Source organism: Solanum lycopersicum, chromosome 10 (genome assembly GCF_036512215.1).
Source record: "Solanum lycopersicum chromosome 10, SLM_r2.1".
NCBI lineage: Eukaryota > Viridiplantae > Streptophyta > Magnoliopsida > Solanales > Solanaceae > Solanum > Solanum lycopersicum.
The window spans coordinates 62,263,030-62,290,299 of record NC_090809.1 but is presented as its reverse complement, the minus strand read 5'-3'; the positions used below and the strand labels follow the sequence as shown (position 1 = coordinate 62,290,299).

Here is a 27,270-nt window from a genome sequence, read left to right as displayed (position 1 = left end):
ATAGGTGCAAATATTCAAACAGTACTAAATTCAAGCCCAAAATCAAAATACTTCAAAGTCCATCTCATTCTTCAACATTCGGCTTTCACTCTCTCTCTCTACACAGCACAACAATGGCTGCCTTGAGAAAATTATTATTACCCAAAAATACAAGTGTTGTAATATCAAACTCTACAATTTTCCTTTCTCGAAGAGGCATAGCTTCTAAGCTATTTGTTGGAGGTATTTTTTTTCCTTTTCTCTTTTAAACACTTGTGTAGACGATTGTTTTTTAGAAAATTCATATGAAAGAGCTCATTCTCGTAATGAAATTGTGATTATTTGATAAAAAATGATATTTTTGGGTTTATTTTGCCTCTGTAGCGCTGTTGCCTAGGTATATACGCTTTGCAATTGGGTCTATGAAGGGTTTATGGGTCTGTTATTAAATAACGTAGTAATAAAGAAGGGTTGTATGCAAATGAATTGAATTATTTGTGTATTTTTTGTGACCTGCTTTGAAATGTTTTGGCTTGAGCAAAGGGTCTAGCGGAAATAGTCTCTCGCCTCTCTAGGAAGGGGTAAGGGTTAAGGTTTGCGTATACTTTACAATGGACCCTACTTGTGGAATTAGGCTGTGTTTCTTGTAGTAGTCAAAACTCTTGCAAAGAGGTATGTTGGATCCTCTTGGAGTATTTATTTAGATGGAGAATGATTCTCCTATGGCAATCAAAATAGGAGAAAAGAACCAAAACGTAGGAGCTAATCTTAAATCACCTACTCGGTTGATAGGCAGAAAGTTTCTTTCTAGTTTATTTGCTTGAAGCGTAACTGTGTAAGCAAGATGTGAAATAGCAAGTATGAAGCAAGAGTTACTTCTGTCCGTCTAGGAGTGATTGGAGAGAATTGTCATTAGTTATAAAAATAGGTTGGTTAGTTGGAAGGACAACCGTTTAATTTTTGCATCCAAGTTATGGCCTAGTAGTGAGTAAAGTGGGTTGAGAACCACGAGGTCTCCGGTTTCAATTCCTCGGAGGCTAAAACACCAGGTTATTTCTTTCCACCAAGCTTTCATAGACAGAGATACCCGATACCTTTGTTGGTGGGAGGTAGCAAATATCCCATGAAGTTAGTCAAGGACCCAAGGTGCCCATAAGCTAGTCTAAAATCCCACACTATGCTGGGGAAGGGGGGGCTTGAAGGAAGATTAGGACAAGATCACACTGCTTTGGGGTTAAAACAATCAGTCTTTTTCTCATTTTAGGTCTAAAGGCAACCTTGAAAAATCTCTCTGATATTGCCTAATTACAATACAAAAATTATTCGAGAAGCTATACAGAGAAATTAAAAAAAAAGTTTTAACATATTCTCCACTCTTTTGAGTAGAAACGTAGACAAGAAAGATCAGTATCTTAATTAGCATAAATATCTGGAAAAGGATGGACGAAAAACATTTGCAATGCCCGAAACGAAGATTCAGGGGTCCTTCTGTAAAAAATATCATGGAACTTACTCGGGGTAATGGATATTAGGTACTATAGGTAGGGGTTTGGTTGCAAGAACAGAGTCTAACCTCGTTAACTTCAATTTAAATGGCCATTTATCTTTCCATTTACAACTGCAGATCTTTCATCTGGTTGGTTTTTACCTGAAGTGGGGAATAACATGGGGGATATATGATAGCTTCGATTAGCAGTGCATTGTTTTCTGTATTAGCTCTCACCTTTCAAAATTCCTACTACTACAATTTCTTCCGTTACAATCTGACTTATAATAGTCCTGTTTTAGTCCATCTATGTAGTGTTGGCACTTGGCTAACTGAGTTTTTACAATGTAGCTATACTTGCAGCCCCCCAAAGAACCTCTAATGTAGCTTCTACAGATATTATGACATGACAAATAAAGAGCAATATCAATAAATCTTCAAAAGCTTTCTATATGTCTAAAGCAGCTTACTGTATTATATTAGTAACTCAATTTAGCACAACATATATAAATCATCTTTAATTAACTTGATATCACAAAGGAGCTTTTTCCAATTTGCTCCGTCGCTATCTATGTGGCAATCTACTTTTTTAGTCAGTCCCTTAAAGTGACATCTTTCTGAATTTGGTACAACAATTTAACTTTAAACTTTTCACTTTATCCTTAATGAGATGATTCCTAGCCAACCAATATCTATGACTTATTTTGGGCCAGTCTTCCTTTCGTTCTTAAATGGCAATGATTTGTCTAACTATGATTGAGTGCCATTAAAAATCTATTACAGAGTTGATCTTGTTTAGTTCCGCCACATACTCAAATGGCTTATTTAGAAAATTATCTAAGTTGTCAAGATCTTAACTTTAACTGCAGACAAACACCTTACCAGTTGAAGAACTCCGCCTACACTTGCCATTTATGAGTATTTGAGGATAGCATGTACTTTCCATATGTTCAAGATTTTGTACTTTCAGGAAACACGTGAAAAAACACTGGTTTCCTCACTTTACAGTGTGGTGTCTCTAGTTGTGTTTGAATGATGTTGTAAACAGCTTATATTCTTGTACTGCGAAACTGGATATATATGTCTCATTCCTTTCAGAAATAACCAATCAACTTTCTAGATGGGGATTTGTTGGTGTGCTGCGTATTGATCCTTTATGTAGGTTTTTTATTCATATTTATATGACAGAAACAAGTTGTTGCCAAAAGGCTGACCATCTCATCCTATTTAGAAGGCTAAAGGAGTACTCGTTACCCACTGCTCTGCCATCGGAAAGAGAAACGAACAATATAGAAGATCATTGTCCACTTTATGCAAAAAAAAAAAAAAAGAGAGAAGAAAGATCATTATCGAGAGAAACAAACTTATGAGATATTGTTATTTCAGGCCTCTCATTTTACACCACAGAGAAGGCACTGTCAGAGGCATTTTCGCAACATGGTCAAGTTATTGAAGGTGAACAAACAAATATTGAGCTCTCTTTTAGATATTGTACGACTTCACGTCTTCAGTTTAACCTTGTTTTATTTGTCAGCTAAAATTGTGACGGATAGAGTCTCAGACAGATCCAAGGGTTTTGGATTTGTCACCTATGCATCTGAAGATGAAGCGGAGAAGGCCTTGCAAGAAATGAATGGCAAGGTATGTCCATATTATCGCTGTATCTGTTTTTGATGTGTACTATCATGTTCATTATCGTTCAATCATGTATATTGAATGATGCAGCCTCTTAATGGACGAGTTGTCTTTGTGGACTACGCTAAGCCTAAAACTGATGGTGGCAGTACGCCAATAGCCCGAGGACCCCCTGAGCCACCAGTAGAACAATGAGAGTTACCAAACAGACCACTCTGACTCTAGTGCAGCCAGAGTTGCAGGCCTTGCTCTTGCAAAATGATTAATCTGGAGAGCGTCGTTTCTTGTTTGGCCGGCAACCAAGAATTATACAAAGTAAGTTACCAATAGTCAAAGGAAGTTGGTTGTTTTTCAAATATGAGTGAAAGAATTGTGTAATGCAATTGTAATGATGGCAAGTTTGGCTCAAATATGAAAATTATGTCATTATGTATACTCTACTATTAGAACGAAATATGTGGAAATCTTGCAGTAGTTGATTTGCCACTAATCTATTCTCCCTTGAATTTTTTTTTTTTTGCGATGGTTTGAGTGGGTAGGTGGGTGGCATTAACTCATATTTATATAATTCTAAATACACTTTTAAATTAAAAAGTCATCCTTACGTTTCGAAGAAAAAAGAGAAAGAATAGCCTACTTTTTGACTCCAACAAAATTCCATGTGAATTTGTGAAGGCTGAAATGTACTGTTCTCTAAAAGAGAAAGATGAGGCATCTATCTACAAGTTTCGTGCAGGCAAGGAAATTGGAATATTTTTCTTGAACGGAGGGTCTACTGAGAGATAAGGTCCGCATCCACTCTAGCTATGCAGGCAAGAAACATGTTTGGTGATGAAAGAATAGTTTCAGTTAGAGGTGTCAAATGAACGGGTTGGGTTGAAATTGAATATACTAAAATGGGTTGAGATAGAAATCGGGTTGGGTCTTGACCTGCTCAAATTTACTATGGGCTCAAATGAATTGGGTTCAAATGATCTAAAAAACGGGTTGGGTCTTAAACCGCCCAATTTGACCCGATTAATCTCGATAATTTTAACATAGTGATGTTTAACTTTTATAATCACAATTCAAATTTTCTCTCAAGATTTTTTTTTTTAAAAAAAGTAACAAGATAAATCCTAAAATATGTTAAATAGATAATAATTTATACCTTTAATATAGGAACATATTTTAGTAAAGAGTTTTAAAACGGGTTGAAATTGAAAATTGAATTGGGCTCAATTAAGGATTTTCTTAAAATGGGTTAAGCTTGAGTGAGTTGAGATTGAACTCAATTAAAATTATCTTGAGACCGACCCTTAAAAGTATGTGGGGGTTATCTATGTTTGGGTTCATTTTTGACACCCCTAGCTTCAGTGTACAAAGCATCAAGAAAGTTACATTGCGACGTAGGCAGCTTATCCTACCAAATACAAGCATTAGTTGCTGATTTTGTGACATAATAAATAACACAAACATAAAGATAATTTTATCGTTACTCTACGAATATACATTAATGTGTTTGTAGAGCTGCATAAACTCGTGAATTAGGTAAACTTTGAACTTTCATAATGTAACATCATTCTAGTTGTCCTACATTATTTAATTGTATTAAAGAATTGATGATGCGTTATATTGTTTTCATCGAATTGAGGTAGACATGTCCATATATAATTATAATCAATAGTTGAGCATTTGGTAGAACTGTGCTTTTCATTAATTGATGTCGATATTATACGAAGATTGTACACTAGTGACATAAAATATATTCCTTCTTAAGAATAAAAAGAAAAGGATAAGCTATATTATCTTAATCAAATATACTTCCTCAGATTAGGATTGTATTTGATTGAATATGAAATTCAAGATTTAAAATTTTTTTATTATCATTCAAAACAAATTATATACATTTGTACGATTATAATTCATCTCATAGAAAATAAAAAAAGTATTATTACACATCGTTGAAGCATAAGAAGCAAGTATTACTTACTATCTTAAATTATCTTTCATATAATTTATAGGTCATGAGTTAAGCGACTAACACAGAATTTTTTTGTGCAATTTTTCGTCGTCCCTATTAACACAGAATTTTTTGTGCATCAATCTGTTCTATTTTCTCTCTTTAAAATAATAATTACAAGTATTTTTATTCCTTATTGCATAAAATAGATTTTTTTTTAGAATTTCTCTCTTCTTTTTTTTTACCTACTCAAACAAAATAGAAAACACCAAAAAGCCACAAAAATTGATATCCCAAATGCAACACATAAACTATCTAATGCCCCTTCTCTCCTCAACTTCTTCTCTTTTCTTTCCCTTCTCATTTCCAAAAACTCTTTATACCTCTTCCTCCCTATTTCACCTCTATTAGCTCCATTTCCCCTTTTACCCTCCAATACATTTTGTAAAATTACCAAACTCTCCCTCCCATTCAAATGAGTTCCATCCATATCCTCCACTCCCAAACACACTTCCCTCACCTGCATTTCTCCTACCTCAGATCCACCGCACGTGACAACTATATCACACTGCACGTGACCTCTCTTTTGATCAACGGTTAGGATTGAAGTAAAACGTACCTGCACTTCGCCGGTTAACCAGTGCCGTTGTACGGAAACGGACTTGAAGGAGGAGAGGTTTATCGATCGCCGGCCGATCGGATCAATCAAAATCCAACTCAACGTCATGTGATCAATCAGATCCGTACACGTGCCGTCGTCGCTCGGGTGTTTGATAGGCGTTGAAATCACCTCCTTTGGATCTATCATGTCGATTCTGAACGGCGAGGATTGAAACCAACTCGACGTCGTTTCAGTCTCTTGTACGTTACTGAAAATCGCTTTGTTTTTGTAGTGTATATCGACGGCCGATATTAATTCCGGCGGTGAAGATGAACGGCTTGCAATTGAATTTGTCTGTTGAACAATCCACTGTTTCCGATTCCGATCAAACAAACACACAGAGAAAAAGTTTGATAGGATTATATATATAGTAGATCTTAGCGACGTCAAACTCACTGACTCTACATCGTGAATTTGCTTATTCTCGGAGGAAGGGTGAGAGAAGGACTGAGAGAAGAAGGTACGGTGACCGGCGTCGGGGAAGGTGGAGATGACGTGGCTGATACGAGGAGTGGCGGTAGACGGCCAAGTGGAGTGGCATACACGTGACCATAAGTGGTTTTCTGAGGAGAGGTGGTGGAGAGTGGAGGAGGAACAGCTGGTGGAAGCTAGAGTTGGTCCGTCGAGTCGAGTGAGTATATGAGCTTCGATGATATATGGATGCAAATCGGCAAAACCGGTTGCGCTGCCATCTTCCTCCGTGACGGTGGTGGTGATAGTGGTGGTGATTGGTGGACTATGGAGTGAGGAAGTCATTTGAGAAGTGTGAAATTTTTGCTTGTTGAGAGTTTGAACTTTGAAGTTGTGTTGTATTTATAGGTGCCTGCAAAGGGAAACGGAAAGTGAAATATTTGGGGAAAAGGCCCTTTGTATTTTCTATAATTACGGAAACTTAGTTAGTCGCTGCCACTGCGTGGACTCGTGAATACATGAATTTTAATCTTAATACATGATGGTTTCACCATAATCATCGGAGCGGAGTTAGGTGGAATTTATAAGTTTGGATAAATTTAATAATTTTTTTAGAGATATATATTAAAAAATTAATTAAATATATATGTATATTAACTTGTGAACTTTCAACAAACATAATTAATAGTATGTAGATACTTTTCAATTTTTATGCTAGAATCGTGATTCAAATCATCAACTCTCAAATTTTTAATCCTGACTCCATCTCTGTGTATTACATAATCTGTTATTTATGAAGTAAATTAGTTAGGAGTTTTAAACTATACGTCTAGTTAAATATATTTACATAAACTAAAATATCAATAATAACAACATATTTAATATAATTCAACAAGATTACAAATACGCAATCTTAAAAAAATAAAAAAAATCTCAACTAAGTAAAACATAACAAAATTTATATACGAAAAAAAAATACAATAATAAAATAATCATAACGATATCAAACTAAACAAATATTGACGTTCAAATTATAATTAATTACTTGACTCTTAAACGTAGCTTTCGTGGGCGGTCCTGAAATAGAAGCCAATGGAAGGGGAATTACGTACACGGTCTTAATAAAATAATAATAGAAGTACATGCAGAGTCCACAATAATATTGTTAATTGCCGGTGTTTTAACGTTAGCTTTGTGTTTATTTTCTTATGATTTGAATGAGCAAATATAAATCCTACGTATTATTCTTTTTCTTTAATTTGTTTGATCTATTTTTTGTTATAATTCATTTAAAAACTTAGATCAAGTACATTGAATCAGGAGCGGCTTTAGTAAATTGGTGGCCTAAAGTTAAATTTAAATGGAAGCCTTAGATTTGAATACATATTTTTATAAAGTTTATCATAGTCATTATTTAATCTCTCTTGAGGCATAGTATTCATAATTTCTCAAACTTTTATTATTTCTTTACTCTTTTATATAAAAAAAATTTATTTTCTACAAATAACATTCAATATTATTTTTAAAAAAAACTTTTAACCTATTATTTTTTTAAAAAATAAGGCCCCTCAAATTTTGGGGGCTAACGCGATTGCTTTTTGTGCAAAGCTGTAGAGTCGCCCCAGCATTGAATTAAAAAAAAACCATATTATAGGATTTATTAATATTTAGATCATAAGTTTTTTAGGATAAAATTAAGAAAGTAAATACAACTATACAAGGGAGTGTACGAGTAGTAATACCGATGACCAAAAAGTCTACATCATTATTTGTCATGCATATTATACTATTGTACTAAACTTTTTTTTTTAATTATTATTATTAATGCATTACTTGTGGAACCCTCTTTCTTTTCTCTTAAAGAAAAAAAGAAAGAATAGAAGAATTATTACGTATCCTCTTCGTTTCATTTTATATGAATTATTTTGATTTAACGTAAATTATAAGATGGAAAATATGATTTTTAAAATTTATGATATAAAATAAATGATAGATGTCTGACTAAAAACATTTTATTAAGTAAAATGAACATTTTAAAACTAAATTATTATTTAATATAAAAATATATCACTTTTTCTGACTGATAAAAAAAAAGTCAAACAAATTTGGATAGACGAAGTAATATATTTGTCTCGATATATGTCGTATAGTTCAAATTTTGACCGTAAATTTAGACATAAAATCTTTAAATTTTTGAAATAAAATTTACACATTTGCAGAAACTATGTAAGAATATTTTTATATCACAATAAATAACAACTCAAAATATCTAAAAGTTAAATAAAAAATTACTATTAAAGAAAAACTTTTTTGAATTCCTAAATTCAAAAAATACTACATAAATTAAAACGGAGGAACTAATAAGTAATATGTTACTATAAGTACATGTTTGATGTCTGAACCCTATATCAAGGAAACTAAACTTTGATATTAAGTAGAGTCTAGAGAAGTAAAAAAAACGAGCTTATCATTTCTGAGTTTCGAAGATGCATTGGTCCAAAAAAATTAGCTATATATAGATTTTTCGATCATTAAAAAATATAAAGAAAGGATCAACGTGATCACACCGTAAATAAATATAATTGTGTTTCTTAGTGGTTTGACTAATTGACTCTTTAATGGAATCTTTTTGTGATATTTTAAGTTAATGGGCATTGAACCCCTGTTGGTTCATGCATTTATCTGTGACTTCACATATTTCAACTTGGCAAATTGTTATAAATTATATAAGAATAAAAACAGAAAAAAAGGTATTATGAATTTTTTACTTTTAAAGTCAATGGGTGCTTGTGTAACTGTTTTTTATTTTCTTAGTAAATCATGTGTTCAAAATAGTAATCTCAAAAATTGAGAAATTAATGTTAACTTAATCTTTTGAGCTAACAAATATTATTGTGCGTCCTTGGGTATTTGATGCATTGAATTATTTTTTCTCGAAGATAAGGTATATACGCTTGTTATTAAAATAATGATATCTTAAACGTTAATAGTTTTATTAAACTTAAAGACATGAATAACAAATTACATAAAGATTCAATATTTATTATAAGAGAGTATGTAGAAGAAGTTTAGAAAATTAATTTTGAAAACTTAAGCTAATACTCTGAATTTATAGCTAACGAAGGATAAAAGTGAATTATATGTACTATAATGTCTTTATAAAAGAGTCACAATCTATTCAATGTAAAAATAATAATGTTTTCATAGGTTAATTTATGGTCATTTAATATATGTTGTTTACTACTTATTTATCCATTCTTTTTCAGATTTTTTATGGTAAAAATTATTAAAAATAAATTTGTAGGATATAAAATTAAAGTAAAAAATACAATATAACTGTGTCAGTCATCGTTTTGGTCCCGCTTTCTCCTATCTTACATTAATCTATTATAGAATTAAATTTAAAGTTTGATTATTCAGTAATGACATATATCTTTGGTACTTAAAACTTAAAAAAATGGCAGCATGAGACAAAGTATTTTTGTGTATTAAATTGTTCACAAGGGTCAATTTGATTTCAATCTTCGAAAAGCCATTGATTTCAACTATTGTTTATGTATGATTTCATACTAAATTCGATCATCAGTAATTTTGTATTAGGATTTTATTATAGCGAAGTAGTTTATGTATTACCTTACAAATCAAGCTCAGGAGTAAAAAGTGACAAATGAATAATTGAACTAAATTTGAACGGATCAATATTAACTGAGTAACTTATTCTTTCTTTCGTTATTTTATTTATAGACATCCCTCGACTCTATTCAATTTAAATAATCATAAGTTATTACGTTTTTCCTTAATATTTATCTTTCTTGAAGTTTTACAAGTAATTTTTGAATGTCTTGTGTCTTCTCGAATTGGGGCATTATTATGTATATGGCTAGAGCATTAAGTTTGAATTAATTTAAGGTACCATAAAATCATTTAAGTACGTTTCTATTCAAGAATATATTACGCGAATTGCAACAATATAATTCACAATATTATATTGTATTTGTTGATATCTAACTTTGACATAAAATTTTTAAAGTTCATACTTTTAAATTTTATTCATTAAAAATAGTTAAAAAAGACTTTTTTTTTCTCTGTAATTTTAAATAAATTCATCAATATTTATACTTTAATTTTCAAAATACTTTATTCTTTCTATTGGGTTTCGAATGAACGAAGGTCCGACTCCAGTATCCATCTTTCCCCAATCTCTTTTTGGCGGAGCTGCTTCACTATTGGTAAGTTATCGATAATAAATATGCACATTATTTTAAAAAAATTGGGTTAGATAGGGATTACAAGCTGCCAAATCATGTCTTTAAGGCGAAAATTCAGATAGCTAATTTGGGTGAAAATTCAGATAGCTTATTTTGGAGAAAATTATAGGTAGTTAATCAAGTGTGCAGCTGAGATTTCCCCTTAATTGTGTATTTTGGAATATGAATTGTGTACAGTTCATTTGTGATGACAATGTGTTTGGTGATTTGCCTGAAAGAGAAGATGCACAAACATGTGATTTTTTTTTGGAATGAAGTCTTGTTTACTGGAATGTATTTTGTATACATGATTGAACTTGCAACAAAGTTGATCTGTTTATAGTTACATTTGCCATTTTGTTTTAACAGAAGTGTGTGTAATTATTTCCTTGATTGGTAGATTGTTAACATCAAAAAATTTATTTGTAAGTCTCATAAATGACTTTTGCATGTTAGAATTGATTTTGTGATGAATGTCTGAAGACGGTTTGATCATATTTTGATTCATCGTGAATTTTGCCTCAAGTCTAGTGGCGTAGTTTGGATTGTTAACGCGTGTATGTATGTTGTTTGATCATGTACTAACTTTGGAGTTTACGCATTATATGTAATGGTACTTCAGGACTCAGAATGAAGTTGAAGGTAGTTTGGAGGAAAGTATCAGATTATGTTCGATATGATCTGAAAGAGATTGCTTTTCCTTCATCTTTACCGGACCCTCCTCACTTCAAAAAACGCAGGAAACTATCTTTGAAGGAGCGCTATCTTGTGAGTGTTCGTTTTATTTTTCTGTCTTTCTGGTAATGTTACTGTCTAATCTTGGTAGTATTGATTCAGGTGCTTAAGGAAGCGTCTAGGCTTTATGCTGCAAGCTGGGTGAGGGACATTGGTCCTGAACTTCGACCCAATGATTACAAAAAGAAGCGTGAGATTGAAGGCGAGTTGGATGGTAATGGAAAAGAGAAGGAACCCTCAACATTGGAGGATTTAGGTGAGATACCTCACTAGTTGTCTTTCATGGTATGATTGTTGGATCATTAGAGGTGAACAATATGTCTGAATACACATTCCAAAACATCCTTTCTACTTCTTTCGGGTTTGAATGGTAGGAGTTGGTGATATTAAAAGCAAAAAGTGCATAAAAGTGACAAGGTCTATAGGGCTTGAAGTGAAAAGTGAAGCTTCATGTTTCCTTAAATGAAGCACACAGTAGTTGTTTGCGATTATAGTTATATTTTCTTGCTTTACATATATGATTATTTGATTTTACATTTCGTTTTAGTGGTTATCATTTGTCCTGTATGTTGATTTTATTACTGAATTTCAGCTAGTCACCTTGTTTTCTTGACCCTCCACATAGTCTTCTTTGGATGGAATTATAAGCATGGTGTGTAAGCTTTCATGGATAAGTGTATTCTATTTTGATCTTTTTAAATTTTAACCGAATCTCTGAGGTCCTAGTTCACCAAAAACTCTGCAATAACATATGCTGAAAGTTTCTCATAACCATAAAACGATTGCACAACGTTTTGTTCAGTCATGTTGAAATTGTTTCTAAATAGAGTTATGAAACAACTGCATGTTTTGTCCGTAGCTGTGGCTGCAAGAGGTGGAATGGAGACACTACGACCAGCACTGCAACGAGTTTACATGACAAGAGCTTCTGCATATAAAGATGCACTCAAAAGTTTCATACAAGGATATCAAGAAGGTATCCAACAAACAATGGAGAAAACTGAAGACTCGAAATCTTCCAAAGACACTGATGCATCCAATTCCAAAGGACTAACTTGAAATTCTAATGACAATTTGTGAGTTTATCTTTTGCAATACCAACTGCAAGAACTTGTTCAATGTCCTCCCTCGTTTCTTTCGAGTAATCACTTTAAGGAGTATCTATTTCTCATTTTTGCACATTACTAGAATGCAGATGATATACATGAACAATACTTGAGTGTGCTATCAGCTTCTGGGCACTGCTTTAATTTTGCTCTCTTTCCATTCATTCTTCCTTTTGATGATCTTCTTTCCAACACATTGGTAGAGTGATTTCATCTTTCTTATCTATCTAAGTTTTGTGGCGAAATTACTCAATACTTATATTGGTGAGAAGTTAAAATCTAAATATGCACAGGATAATCCTGACACCATCACTAGTAATAAGAGGAGAGGGAGGCTGGTTATTAGCACCTTGGGTAGCTAATGGCGCTTCGTAATGGCTTCTGTAGAGTCCAGCAACTCTCTTTGCTATCTCATCCATTAAACTGTCGGCATCAACTATCGAGACAAGAATGTTACCTTAGCAGAAACCTAGTTTGTTCAGTTTTAAGCTTTCTAAATAGTCAAGTTGTGATTGAATGAAATAGATTAGTATTACTGTTTGTAATGTTTGATGGAAAAGGTCTTTGATTTTTTACTTTTGACATGCTTCTTGAGAATTGAACTTAGAGTTCACGGGTTAGATTGATGAGTCTTTTCAACAGTTCTTTCATAGGAATCATCAAAACATATACAAGTAATAGTAGTACATTGAACAGAGTGTTGAACAAAATGAATTAAGCTGTTTAAACTGTTAGTTGCTTTGAATACATGTCAAATAGTATTCCTAAGACACTGTGTTTGTCACTGACAACAGAATACACTGCCATCTTATCAAAGAAACTGGTCTCCACCATATTTCTTCTTGGTGAAGAAGCCCTAGGAAAATCTTTACAGTAGTAAAACAAAAAAAAAAAACTCCTTTATCTATATATTCTTGAAATTCTTGTAAACAAACAATTACGACTTCGTCTCAGTCTCAATCAAGTAGGGATCGACTAGATTTTGTAAACGAACAGCCTCATTTGAGTGTTTGTTTACGTCAGTCAATCTATACTTGGATGTCCCACCTCAGCTGTCCAACTACCCCCCCCCCCCCAAAAACACTCTGATGTTTCTTTCAAAGTGCCAATTTCTATTCAATTACTTTCCCTATGGACTTGGAGTTGATATACATCACCTTTTTGGGAGAGCAAGTAGCCAGAAAATCTGGGATTTTCCCTTTTGAATTTTCTTTTAATTGCTTGTTTTTTCTATTCCAAGTGGCCCATGATGGTCAATCATTATGTCACATCCACAGATCTTATCCCTGATGATATCTCATCTGGTTGACATCTCTTGAGTAATCCATATCCTGTTACAACGACCATACAGTATAATTATTGCCACAAAAGAAAGGTTAGATATGTACATTATGAGGTCTCATGTTCAATTTTCAACGTAGACAACCTAAGGTTATTTTTTCAATCTATTTATTTTGATAGACAGAATTTATACCTAATACATGTTTCTAGGGAGGTGACACGTATTCCGTGAAATTAATTTCAACTCGGATTGTGGAGCAGTATTTTTGCTTCATGTTAAAGGCTTGGAAAACGTCATACATTTGACTTTACCCATGCATCATTAAATGGTATACTTGTTGTAATGCTAGTGGAGATAGGGTACCTGAAGAGGCTCTTTCGATATCCCTTTGTTGAAAAATTATGATTTATATATTAAGGTCAAAATTAATATTTTATCAATAAATAGTAGGCGTTGAATCACTATAACTTTAGCATATTCATATTTTGAATCCTAAAAACTCTCGGCCATTGGTTATCTTAATCTTACTCCTGTAATAATGAACTTAAATGGCCCCATTAAGTCTTTCTCTAAAAGTGGGGAAATTAATTTGTCAATTTCAAAAACCACAGTGTTAGCTTGGCATGAAAAGAACATTACCTAGCTGCTACAAAAAGGTAATAATTATCTTGCAAAAATGTTGTATGATGTCACTACCCAAGCTAAAATAATACTCCTTTGATTTTATTTTATGTGAATCTGAAATATGTTCTTGAAAAGTATAAAATTAAATGTTTGAAAATATATAAGAAGAGTTATAAAAAGTAACGAGAGAAATATTAAAAATACCACTAAACTCAGTAAGTTTCATTCTCAAACTATTGACATTTTTAAATCACTTGACTAACTGAACTTAAAATGCACCTTGATCTAGCAACGAGTGAAATACACTCTTCAATTCTCACCAAGTTTAGAGACATTTCTCTCTTTTTTTTGTAAAAGTCTCATGCTCCTACATTTGACACGACTTGCTATGTCATATGACAGATTGAAAGTATTACATATATACTTCTTAGGAATGTTTTTCAATACTTCTATCTACTAAGAAAGTAGTAGACATTAGTTTTTGATAAGCTAAGTCACAGAATTTGATTTGCTTCCTAAGTAGAAGTCTGACTCTAGTGGTGAGCAGAAAAGTTGACTATATAATATGAGGTTTGATCCAAAATATCTTATGGTTGGTTGAAGTTAACTTCAAGTTGCCTGCTATGGTAGTCAGGACCACATACCAAATTATTATAAAGATATATTATGGCCACTATTCATAATTATTTTATTCCCAATGAATTCTCCTTTCACACGACTCTAAACATGTGAAAAACACAAAAGTAATATAAGAAGAAGAAATTCCTCACATTTGTGCTAAAAAGGGAAAGAAGGAAAAGATTAGAGAATAGCCATACATGGTTAAGGCAGTTGAACTCAATAATTTTAATAAAATCAAGTATATTTGTAAAAAATAATATAACAAATTTTTAAAATTTTGGATCCGACCACGCCGTGCTATCCCAATTTATTTGGCATGTTTTTTTAATATGCCTTAGAAAGGTCACTTACATCTAGAAAAATTAACCTTTAAATTCTTATTTTATCTTTTATAAGATAATTTTTAGTTATAATAATAATAAGTTTTCACATTCTATCATATAGTGACACATAAATCAAAATTGAGATTATATTATTATTTTAAATAGACCCTACAAACCAAAAATATGGGAGAAGCAAAATTTTCAGAGGGTTGCTAAGGAGTTCTCTAGAACACGCCTGTTACTATTTGTCAATATCTATTTCTTATCTTCTTTTTGGAAAAGATAAAATAGTTTCGAAAACGACATTATTGAATAACGTATATATTGTTGATTTAAAAGCTTAATAAATACGGGTTTTTTTATCGTTCAATCAAATATAGTTTAAGATGCTCATCTCTTGCAAGTCTAAACGTTCTGTCCTCAAATATCACTATTATAAGACGCGAGAATTAAGATTTTCTTTATCGGTAGAAACAAGAGGATCAGTATGTGTTCTCACTTACCATTTAGAGTGACTTGAAACCCCAAACCAACCTAGTCTAATAATTTTCTCCTCCAAGACCATCACAAAAATCATTAAGATATGTGTTCTCAGTTTTCCTTCAAAATGACTAGATCCCCCAATCTAAGTCTAATAAATTTCTCCTCTAAGACCACTACAAAAATTATTAAGATATAAGACACGAGAACTAAGACTTTCTTTATCGGTAGAGACAGGAGGATCAATATGTGTTCTCACTTTTCCTTCAGAATGGATCGAACATCCAATCTACAGGAGAGGGTGAAAGATGCTTAACCACTTGAACAAGTCTCAGACTATCCATCAATACGACAATTAATAACGGAGGAACTTTTTTGGGACTTTACCATATTTATATTTTGAAATTGAAAAAAAAAATTATCTCTATTTTATATTTTGACAAGTAATTTCGGATAGCTATTTAAGGTTAACAACTAATATGCAGCAAACCTATTTATAGAGATGATGAAAAATTTTGAAATGAGGAAGAGGAAGTAGTTGTTAGCTAGTTGAGCAAAGAAGATAGCACAAATCCAAAACAGCTTACATGATTTTAATTTTTGTTATTTAATTTTTAACAAGCAAGTAGAAAAATTGATTGCTGCTACAAAAGTAGCACATTACTTGTTCAACTACACTACTATTTTTATGTTTTTTTGTTGGCCTTTTGTCACCTATCTCCAATTTAACTAATAATACACATGTTAGCTAGCTAGCTAGGTGCACTGTATTTTTTTTATAATTAAAAATATCAACTAGGGCGACTGCAGAGTACGTATACATCTGTCTCATTAAAGGAAACACATATTTTTCTTTTTAAAGTATTACTAAATTCATGTTCAAACGCGGAAAAAGTTCAAATTTTAATTAATAAAATAAAGAGCGTACCGTGTTATAATGATGGTTATTATTATAGGATGAAGCTGGAGGATTAGCATGAGGATTTGAATAATGGACTTGGTATTGGTAATAGTGTTGACCAGCTTGTGACTGATAGTATTCTTGACTTTGTTGGTGATGATTCGATGATATTGAACCATCTGGGGTTGATGACTCGGACCATGAAGAGGAGTCATCAACCTCGCATTCTAGGTTCACACCAAACAACCTTACTTGCCTCCTTGTGTTATTCCCATTTGGTGTTGTTAATTGGTTGTGCATTACTCCTCTACCTATACATTAAATAAAAACCAAATCAATAGATAAGCAAAAAAAAACAAACATAATTGATCAAGTGAGTTTAGTAAATATTGTGTACGAGAAATACGAGTTATGTATTTATTGATTTGATATAGTATAAATTTTAAATTTGATGTTTTCAATGACTTTATTTATAATTTTTTTGATGCTTCAAACAATTCTATCTTCAACATATTATTAAATCTTTAGAGTCAATAATCTTATACGAGGAGTTAATGAAATCAATCACTTACTATTGTTACTTCTGAATTTTCTTTTTAAGCTAGCTTTTAAGAGAAATTTCACTTTTGCTTTGCAAAATTTTGAAATAATTCCAAGTAAAATGCATATACAAACATAATTTAAATTTTCAAACTTTGAATTTTCATGTTATGATTTCAAAATCTATCTACTAAATTTCAAAATTTTAAGTTTCAACTTTAAAATATATTACTTGAATTTTAAAAGTCGAATTTTCAAATTTTAACTTCAAAGTATACCGACGCTGGGGAGCTGACACATAAAAAAAATGAAAAAGAAAAAAAAAAGATACGTGTAGCAGTTGTCTGCATGTAGGTACAGTTGAAAAAGCTGAAAAATGAAGGAAAAAAAATCAAGAGATTTTCAATGCGAAATGTATGTATTGAAGAAGAAAACACTACCTGCGTGAAGAAAGTCGGTTTGGTACGGAACACCTGCCGCCGACGGAAACGGATGTATCTGCCCCCACCCACCGCCACCTCCCGGCGGAGCGACGGTGGTCGCAGAAGCGGCAGCTACGGCGGCACCGTTCTTCCTCCTCCATCCAATAAATTGCCGGTCACCGTCAACACGATGTCGCTCAAACAAAACAACATCACCGGCATCTAATTTCTTCTCCTTCACGAAGCGGCTCCATCCTTTAGTCAACACATAGCTCTGGCTACTATTCCAATACGAATAACGAAACTTCCATAATTTCCCCAATTCATCTTCAAAACTCAGTAAAAATCCCTTTTCACCTGAATCATTAATCGAATCATTAAGAGGAAAGTACTTCTCGGCGTTTTGTTTTGGGATAACTAATCGATTGAGCTTCCCAACATCACTCGGCGTTAATGGCTTCTCGAACAAATGCTCTTTAGGGATTTCAATTTCTTCTAATTGATTGCTGTTTTGCTTCGGAGGAGACGAAGAATTTCTCAATGATTCTTCCATGAAATTGTAGTGTTCACTGAAAAAATAGTTTTGTGAAGAGAAATGGGTTATGGACATGTCTCACAAGAAAGAGATGGGAAGATAAAAGGGGAGAACAATGGGGTTATAAATGACGTAGGAAACGTGAACGGGGACAGGTAACGAAAATTATATTTAAACGGACCTAGAAGCGTGATAATAATTCGTAGCTGATAATATTCTTTATCTCGAATTTAAAAATTTTGAATTCACTAAAAAAAAAAAGGAAAAGAAAAGAATCTAATGTATACTTTCTTTCTGTTTAATAATATTTATCCATTATTAAATTTGTACTATTCTTTAAAAACTATAAATAAAATGATAATTTTATTATATCTTTGATAGAATAAATTAATGTTTTAAGAAATTAATTGCGAAATGTTTATAACTAATTATAAAGGTAAATTAAAAGTCAAGTATTAAATTATTTTTTGATTTTATAAAATAGAGAAATATTATTAGACATCTCAAAATAATATATTAAATTATTATTATTCAACAAAAAGAGTATAAGAATAATATATATTCAAATCTTATTTCACGAGGTGGAAAAATTGAGAATAAATTTTAAATATAGTAACATAAAAGGATTATAATGTGGTATCTATACTATCCGAATTAAATAATAATGATACGATTATAGAAGGAATAGTAGATAATTTATATTTTTTAAACTTAGTTTCATTTCATTCAATTTTAAATTTGTATAAATTGACATTAAAATTTATATAAAATAAAAAAAATTGACTACCTATCCTATGTGATACTCTAAGAAAAAAATTGTGCTCTACTTAACTTCTTTTAAGTTTATTATGATATAGGAAATTACTTAATCATAAAGAGAAGTGTAATAAATATATTTGACTTCAAAATTATTAATTAAACTTTATTTGATGAAGCATAGGACGTCCTCTTATGTTTTTTAGGTGTAGAACCAAAGGACCCGTATATTTTATTTTTGAAGAAGCAAAAAATTAATTTCACAAAAATGAAAATGAGACAGTGAGATATGCAAGTACAACAGTAAGCTAGCGTTTTGGCCATAGATTTTCAAATATTCTTGGCAAAATATTATTTGGGTGAAATTTCACCATGTGTTTGGCCATAAAATTTGGGAAATATATTTCACCTTTTTAGAAAAATATGATTTATACACACAAGTTTTAAAAACTATCAAAACTAACTAAAAGTTTGTATTACAAGTCAATTGAATGTTAGTTACAACAATAACAAATAATGTCCATGACAATGAAGCAATGTGATAATTTGGAGTGAGTACAACAAGAATTATTTCATACATCGTGAAGTAGATAAAGTACATGACTTTGTTACCTAAAGCCAATTTTTAATAATTTTCATCAACAATCATATCATTATTTAATATTCACTAAATATTTCATCACTATTTTGGTGTTCACGTAAAAAATGATGTAATACAATGCAAGCAACTACTAGAGAGGGTGTTTTTGTAAAAGATAAAAGATTGGGGTAAAATTTTAATTTTTAAAATATCCCAAATAATGATATTTGGTCCAAATACTAGAAAAAACTAGTATTTGAAAATTTAGGATATTTGTCAAAAATATTTGCCAAATAATAACAAATTGTATGGACAAACATTATTTGCCAAATTTTTTTCAAATATTATTTGAAAAATTTATGGCCAAACGGGCCCTAAGTTTATTAAAGTTACTTGTGTGATAAGAAAAATAAATCATTATATATATACATTGCAATTTAATTTACTGTTCAACAAGTACTCTTCTATTTTTTTAAAAAATTAACATGTTATGTTATTTTTTAAAAAGTCATGTTTATCAAAAAAAAAAATATTATTTACTAAGTTATCTTTATCTATCAGGGGCTTCATTTGGCAAGGGACATGGATGTATACAAATAGTCCTCGATATAGTATATTAATAATATTTGTATTAGTTATATTGAAATTATTATTTATATATATTTTGATTTAATTTATTGAAAATATATACATTGCATAAGTTTTAAATAAATTATTTGTTTATACAATTATTTTTCATAAATATAACGAAAAGTATGTGAAAATTCAAAAGAATAGTTGTATTTTGCCTCATGCTAATACGAGCATTGGAAAAGCTTGTGTGGCTAATGCCATGATTTTTCATGTAACAGTTATACTAGAGATGTAGCTATATCACTAAAGATGATCACTCAAATATTTTTCGTCGAAAAAATTTATGAATATATAAAAATACGATATATGTAGGTTAAAACTAAAATAATCTTATATATATATATATATATATATATATATATATATATATATATATATATATATATTAAAGTTTTGAATATCCTTAGTATGATCCATGTTTGCTATTGAGTTATACTTAATGTAAAATCAATTATAGTATATAACTAATGTTTAGATTCAAGAAATATATTAATTAAGATATCAGTAATAAACAAAGCGAATGCATATTTTTTAAAATATATCCTTCCAAACGGAACAATCATGTTTTGTTGAGAATCAAGCACAATTAAAAAAAAAGTTTTTTAATTATTATATTATATTCTTAAAGCATTAATTATTATGGAACAATTGGATTTGCTAAATCGATACATATTTGAAGTCGAAAGAACATATATAAACACATATAATTAAATCTCTTTATAATAATAATATTCATCTAAAATCGTATCGATTATTATAATAAAATATTATTAAACAACAATACTAATATTCGAGGATTAATTCTCTTTAAATGTTATAAATAAAAAATATGTGAATTAGAGAGAGTGAATACAAGCCAAACAGGGACCATGCTACTATGTTTGCTGGCTTGTGGGTAGGGGGCCAACCAGCTGACACCTGTACCAAATCCTTCTAATCCAACGGCAGGCCAAAACGGGCCCCTCTTGTGTCGTGTGTGAGCGTTTTTCTTTTTTTCTAAAATAAATAGGTCAGGTTGAAAGGTAGAAACGAAGGAATCTTTTTATCGATAGAGTTTAAATTCTCTATATTAATTATCAGAAGTACATCAAGTGAACTAGTCTTCAACCTAGGAAATAGCGAGGAAGATAGCACCTAACATTGCGAGTCTAATGAAAAAGAAAGATTATGAATACATTTTCTAACGTTATATTTTCATTGATTATTTAGTTAATTATTAATTAAACTTGAAGAATTGCTAATCAAACAAATACATTATATCAAGTGAACTAGCCTTCAGTTTCAATATAAAACAGACTGAAACTCAAAAACGCATTAAGAAATAGCAAGGGAACATCTAACGTCGAGGAGTTTGAATGCGAGTCTATTGAAAAATAGGAGATTATGAATAAATTTTCTGAAGTCATATTTTCGTTGATCGATTTATTAGTCATTGATTAAACTTAAAGAATCTATAAATATATAATAAAAAAATTATATTAATAATAATTTTTTGATTTGATTTATTTATGTACCACTATTTCATGGCTAAAATGGAAAAACTCACGTGAATAGAATTTATTTTGGGCAGGTAGATTCCAAAATGCCTCTTTTCTTGGTAAGAGACCTTATATTAGCAAACAAAATTAGGAGAATTTCAAAAAAGATAATGTTTGCTATATTAAATAATCATAAGACGATTCAAAAATTACACGCGTTGGATCCTAAAGCAAAAACTTGTACTACCCACTAGATCTACTTGTAAAAACAAATAAATAATTATCCTTCTAGTCTTTCCTGCAGAAATAAAATAGTTAGTCAACAATTTTCAAAGTTTTGATTTTTTAAAAAAATGCCTTAAAAACTAGTAAATAAATAAAATAGGAGGAAAATTACCTTGTATAACCGTCTATTAACTTTTAAATTCGATGTAAATTATTAATTTCGTTTTTGAATAATTGAATATCTTAAAAACACTCATCAATTTGATTACTAAACTAAAATATACCCTCGTTATGCAACATGACATGGCAGGTGGTTTTAACTTCTTATTGGAGCATGAGACTGTTAATAAAAAGTCAGACATCTCTAAATTTGACGAAAAATTAGAAATGTTTTTCGCTCACGTTGCAAAATCAAAGGTATATTTTAATTTAATTAGTCAAATAAAAAAGTATTTTAAAGATTATTAATAGCTGAGAAATGAAACTAATAAGTCACGTTGGTTTAAAAATATTTTCAATATTTCTCGCGTACTACAACGTACATTACTAATACATCAAGCGCAATTTTATAAAGATCTAAAAAAGAATCTAATCTTTATATTTTTTACCTCTATCTTTTGACATCAAACAGATTATTTTCGAAAAATCAACTAATACTATGTCTTAAAAATATTTAAAGAAGGATAAAATTTGTAGTGGTTAAATTGTGTCACGACTCACGTGCATGACAGCAACATGATTGACATTTGGCATTTTGCTAGTTGTATAATAATTAATATACTATATGATGATGAAGCAAATAAAAAAGGAGACAAAATTAAAAGAGAGAAATCCCTAGATCTACTTCACTTTCCAATAAGCACAAGCAAAATAAATATAGAGATAAGATATTGTCCAATCACAACAAACAACTATACTGTATTTTCTTATTTGCCTTGCTGTTTCAATTCCCTCCTCTTCTTTCTCTTTGTCCACATATTACCCCACTAATTATTTCTTCCGTCTCAAAATAAATATCACTTAATTCTCGAAAAACATCTAACATACATAATTTGCCGTTTACGTGCGAAATATGTTATTTGAACTTTTATTTATATCGAGTTATTTATAAATTCACTATGCATTCAATCAGGGGCGTAGCTTCGCTATACTGAAGAAGTTCAATTATACACCTTTTATCGAAAAATTGTACTGTACACATAAGTAAAATGATACACGAAGTAATTAAATAACATATTTTTGATATCCAAACAAAAAATCCTTTTTTTGGATATCACTCATGAAATTTCTAACCACGCCACTGATTCGAATATATATATACATACATGCATGCACTCAACGATATTTTTGATTTGAACTGCCAATTGTTAGAAAATAGCATACACAGCGGAAGCATTCCAGAATCATACATCTTGCATGAATATAAATAACAATCACAAATAGTTATCACATACAAAGTATGCTGAAAATTAACTCAGGATTACCTCTTGAAGCGTGTGCAGATATCTTAAAGTAAATCCAACTCCAGTTCTATAGTCTTCTACAGTGATCCCAGTCAACAACTGAACTCTCTCAATACTTGGGTGGGCAAGTATTGAATAGAATACTCTTTCTTCAATCTAGGTTAGAAAAATCCCTATTTATAGAGATGTCTTCCTAGTCCCAAGAGGAGAAGAAAAAACAAATCCTTTTTCTTCAAGAAGTTGAAATACACGTTTCTTTTCCATCTTCTACTAAAAAATAGGATTCTGAGTTCTAGTTAGATTGGACATCGGAGGGACCACAGAATTTATTACTGAGGCTTCCTATTATGGAAATAATTCTAAATAATTAATTTGAATTATTCTTACCATAATAAATTACAAATCATTCCACTAAAAATTCGTAATTGAACTCCTCTATTTATTTCGAAATTCACCACTAAACACTTATTTGATTCCCCATGTTAAGATTACCGATACTAATCAATAAATTAAATTACTGACGAATTTAATTCAATGACTAACTTCTTTTAGAGCAATACTTAACTTATTTCATGTGCCAGATTCATAAATCTACCGGCCGGATTTACACATGAAAACTTACAAGCTTCTCATAAAAGGTGTATCATCAATCTCTATACTGAGACATGGATTCCATCAACTAACTAATTATTTCACCAATATATATTATTATCATCCAATCTACCAGGCATATTGACCCATCTCAGAATCTCACCTTTTAATAAATCAAAATGATAAATAATATATACAGATCATAATCGTTATATCAAGATTAAGAATATAAGTACATTTAATAGTTTAGAGAATATGTTTTTATCAGTCAGTCTAAAACAACTATCTCTGCTTGGTCCCGTTCAATACATACCAAATGCACTAGCACGAGAAGTTAGAACTATGTCATTCTCATAATCAAGATAAATTACATTTAATCTCGTGCTACAATTTTTCTGATGATTTTGTCCAAATTTCCATCTATGATTGTGAACTATAACTTTTAACTTATAAGAACACTCTATACACCAAATCATCTACTATATAAGTTAAGGACACATATATGACAATTGATCTATTTAATGTAACACTTTATTGAATTGAATAAATAAATAAACAATTGTTTAATATTAATACTATATTAAAACGCATAGTTAATAGTATATCCTAACAAATCGTAATGAGTTATTCAAAAATATATTATAAGTTCAATATATATGCAACGAATAATATTTTTATAGAGCCCAAGATGAACGGAAGTATATCTAGCAATGCACAAAAAGTTTAAGATATTTTCTCATTATATTTTTGCGTGTTTGAGACAAATACCATCTTAACTTCCAGGTAGATTCATAAACTCAACCTTTTTTGCCCTTCAAAAGGTTGGCCAAGTTGTTTTTTAAAAGTACATGTTGGGAACAGACGCAAATATATATATATATATATATATATATATATAATTGAGGTTGTTGGGCACTTTGTTTAATTTATATCTTTATGTATGTATTGTACGTTCATTCATGTATTATATGGTTATGTAGTACACATTTAGGGTGGTATGAGTTAAATTAATACCTTACGATCGAAAAATATATTATGTATATAGAAAAATTATTTATGTAGATTTAAAAGTTACTTTTTATAATATATATGTATAATAATTTTGAACGTTTTAAATAAAAAAAATTGATTTTGCTATTTTAAATATAGGTGATAAAATTAATTCATAAAATTTTAACATTTGTACTGATTCAAGTTTGGATTGGTTCTCAACCATCTTATTTATTAACATAATTCACTTCATCTGAATTCAAAATTTAAATGCAGCCCAAATTGATTCATTGAAATTGGAATCTCGTTAAAATATTTTTAAAAAGATAATTTTTATTGAATATGTTATATACTATCATAACAAAGAAAAAACAATATTTGTATAAAGTACTAAATATATTATAAAAGATCGAACGAAGTAAATAAAACTTGATAATAATAGAGCGATTTGAATTTTAACTCACATTTTACTTAGTTTCAATCTAATTCATTACATTTTAAATAACTTTTTAATTGAATCCTGAATCCATAATAATTCACCCATTCATTTCATTCAAAATAACTCGAATTCAACTCGTTGATTTAACGCTCTTTAATCGTATCAATCATTAATGTATGCATATTTCATTATTTTCATATGCTTCATGTCCTTCTATATTTGATTCAGAAGAAAAAGTCAGAAATCACCTTCTTTCATCTATGGCTCCAATTCACGAGCAATCTATAGAATTTCGAGCTCATCATAAATTAATATTAATTGTGTGTGAAGATAAATTTAATATTGTACCAAGAAGATTAGTGTTCATAATTTTTCAAAAAAAAAATATTTATATGAACAATATATATTATTTAAAGATTCATTCTTTTTATCTATTTTGTGTCTTGTTTTGACAAGACATATCTTTTATTTTATGAAATTTCATATATTAATCAGTACTGCTATTATTGTAACAGAATCTAAATGAAACTTGAGATTGTCCAAACAATTAAGATCTCCATTTTGTTGATATTGTATGTGTAACGACCTGTTTAGTCGTTTTGAGCAGCAGATTTTATTTCGGGAAAAACAGGCTGAAACGACGGAATCCACGACGGACCGTCATGGGCACGACGGACCGTCGAGGGGTCTCGTTTCAAAACACTTAGAAATTCTGAAAAATGGGTACTGAAATCGACTCTTTGAACTTCGTAACGGAATAGCAGGACGGACCGTCACAGACTCTTCAGAGAATTTCAGTCTTTGAACTCTGTGACGGAGCAGCAGGACGGACCGTCGCAGGCACGACGGCCCGTCACAGGCTGCGTAATCCCAGGCGAGGTCGGATTTCTTTAAATGTTTTAAGGGACGTTTTGGACTATTCCTGCTATAATTATAAAGTTAGTGGTTTAATATTAATAACTCAATTACTTGGGGGCTAAAAGAGGTAACATTGAGTAAATTAGTGGGTTATTATTGCCATCTTTTATTCTTAATTATATGCTAATTAGGGTAAAAGAAAGAGGGTTTGAATAAGAAAAGTAGAAAGAACAAAGAGAGAGAGAGAGGATCGAACGAGGAAGAGAGAAAACGAAGAACAAATCTTGGGGAAATTGCTTGCTTGATCACTAATCTTCGGTGGAGGTAGGTTATGGTTTTTATACTATTCGTAGTAAACTCTTAATAGCGAATGATATGTATTGGGTAGTGTTGTAAACCCTTCTCTATGCTTAATTATGTGTTTGCATGTTGTGATTATTTAATTGTGATAAAATAAGCATGATGAAGTTATTGAATCCTAAATCTTGAAGAAGAAACCCTAATCTACTTTGTTAATGATGATGCCTTGGTATAAAAGAAGGCTGGATGAACGAAAGTAGTGAGATTAGGGGATCGGGTGCCACGTTCCGGTACCAGGATAGTATATGAGGATCGGAGTGTCACGTTCCGACACCAGGATAGAATATGGATCGGGTGCCACGTTCCGGTACCAAGATAGTATATGAGGATCGGAGTGTCACGTTCCGACACCAGGATAGAATATGGATCGGGTGCCACGTTCCGGTACCAGGATAGTATATGAGGATTGGAGTGTCACGTTCCGACACCAGGATAGAATATGAATCGGGTGCCACGTTCCGGTACCAGGATAGTATATGAGGATCGAAGTGTCACGTTCCGACACCAGGATAGAATATGGATCGGGTGCCACGTTCCGGTACCAGGATAGTATATGAGGATCGGAGTGTCACATTCCGACACCAGGATAGAATATGGATCGGGTGCCACGTTCCGGTACCAGGATAGTATATGAGGATCGGAGTGTCACGTTCCGACACCAGGATAGAATATGGATCGGGTGCCACGTTCCGGTACCAGGATAGTATATGGATCGGGTGCCACGTTCCAGTACCAGGATAGTATATGAGGATCGGAGTGTCACGTTCCGACACCAGGATAGTATATGAGGAGCGAAGTGTCACGTACCGACACGAAAGGAATAAAGATAATGAATCTTGAAAAATGTTAATATACTCAATCTAATGAACCTAATTCCCAAATGAGTATGATGAGGAGGCGTGAGTCCTCATTGATGAGCTTGGTGTTATGACCAAGGGTTATGGTACTTGTAAATGCCGCATGTTGA

The 27,270-nt window shown here is 31.3% G+C and overlaps 4 protein-coding genes and 1 long non-coding RNA gene across 5 annotated transcripts; 2 read left to right on the top strand and 3 right to left on the bottom strand.

The window, feature by feature from the left end:
- The first annotated feature begins 8 nt into the window (after positions 1-8).
- On the top strand, positions 9-3,590 carry LOC101255044 (small RNA-binding protein 11, chloroplastic). Its single transcript, XM_004249381.4, has 4 exons — positions 9-222; positions 2,852-2,920; positions 3,000-3,106; positions 3,191-3,590. The coding sequence occupies exons 1-4, from the start codon at positions 114-116 to the stop codon at positions 3,293-3,295; spliced, it is 390 nt and encodes a 129-aa protein (XP_004249429.1). The 5' UTR covers positions 9-113; the 3' UTR covers positions 3,296-3,590.
- Positions 3,591-4,940: 1,350 nt separating this feature from the next.
- Positions 4,941-6,524, bottom strand: LOC101254746 (probable F-box protein At2g36090). Its single transcript, XM_004249380.5, has one exon. The coding sequence runs from the start codon at positions 6,457-6,459 to the stop codon at positions 5,284-5,286; it is 1,176 nt and encodes a 391-aa protein (XP_004249428.1). The 5' UTR covers positions 6,460-6,524; the 3' UTR covers positions 4,941-5,283.
- A 3,491-nt stretch (positions 6,525-10,015) lies between these two features.
- LOC101254437 (uncharacterized) lies at positions 10,016-12,366 on the top strand. Its single transcript, XM_004249379.5, has 4 exons — positions 10,016-10,343; positions 10,984-11,129; positions 11,199-11,352; positions 11,956-12,366. Exons 2-4 carry the CDS (start codon positions 10,992-10,994, stop codon positions 12,153-12,155), a joined length of 492 nt encoding a protein of 163 aa, XP_004249427.1. The 5' UTR covers positions 10,016-10,343; positions 10,984-10,991; the 3' UTR covers positions 12,156-12,366.
- Positions 12,367-12,902: 536 nt separating this feature from the next.
- Positions 12,903-18,106, bottom strand: LOC101254147 (B3 domain-containing protein At2g36080-like). The gene is made up of 3 exons (XM_004249378.5): positions 17,414-18,106; positions 16,461-16,744; positions 12,903-13,533 (listed from the first exon to the last, which is right to left on the bottom strand). Exons 1-3 carry the CDS (start codon positions 18,003-18,005, stop codon positions 13,483-13,485), a joined length of 927 nt encoding a protein of 308 aa, XP_004249426.1. The 5' UTR covers positions 18,006-18,106; the 3' UTR covers positions 12,903-13,482.
- Positions 18,107-21,474: 3,368 nt separating this feature from the next.
- On the bottom strand, positions 21,475-23,306 carry LOC138339016 (uncharacterized). Its single transcript, XR_011211986.1, has 2 exons — positions 23,087-23,306; positions 21,475-21,675 (listed from the first exon to the last, which is right to left on the bottom strand). It is a non-coding gene; the product is annotated as an uncharacterized lncRNA (long non-coding RNA).
- Positions 23,307-27,270: the final 3,964 nt, after the last annotated feature.

Coding starts and splice junctions, on each gene's coding strand:
- LOC101254147 (XM_004249378.5), bottom strand. CDS start 18,005: ATGTCCATAACCCATTTCTCTTCACAAAACTATTTTTTCAGTGAACAC. Junction 16,745..17,413: donor AACCGACTTTCTTCACGCAG/GTAGTGTTTTCT, acceptor TTTAATGTATAG/GTAGAGGAGTAATGCACAAC. Junction 13,534..16,460: donor ATAACCATCATTATAACACG/GTACGCTCTTTA, acceptor TCGTTGTAACAG/GATATGGATTACTCAAGAGA.
- LOC101254746 (XM_004249380.5), bottom strand. CDS start 6,459: ATGACTTCCTCACTCCATAGTCCACCAATCACCACCACTATCACCACC.
- LOC101255044 (XM_004249381.4), top strand. CDS start 114: ATGGCTGCCTTGAGAAAATTATTATTACCCAAAAATACAAGTGTTGTA. Junction 223..2,851: donor TTCTAAGCTATTTGTTGGAG/GTATTTTTTTTC, acceptor TTGTTATTTCAG/GCCTCTCATTTTACACCACA. Junction 2,921..2,999: donor ACATGGTCAAGTTATTGAAG/GTGAACAAACAA, acceptor TTTATTTGTCAG/CTAAAATTGTGACGGATAGA.
- LOC101254437 (XM_004249379.5), top strand. CDS start 10,992: ATGAAGTTGAAGGTAGTTTGGAGGAAAGTATCAGATTATGTTCGATAT. Junction 11,130..11,198: donor CTTTGAAGGAGCGCTATCTT/GTGAGTGTTCGT, acceptor GTATTGATTCAG/GTGCTTAAGGAAGCGTCTAG. Junction 11,353..11,955: donor CTCAACATTGGAGGATTTAG/GTGAGATACCTC, acceptor TTTTGTCCGTAG/CTGTGGCTGCAAGAGGTGGA.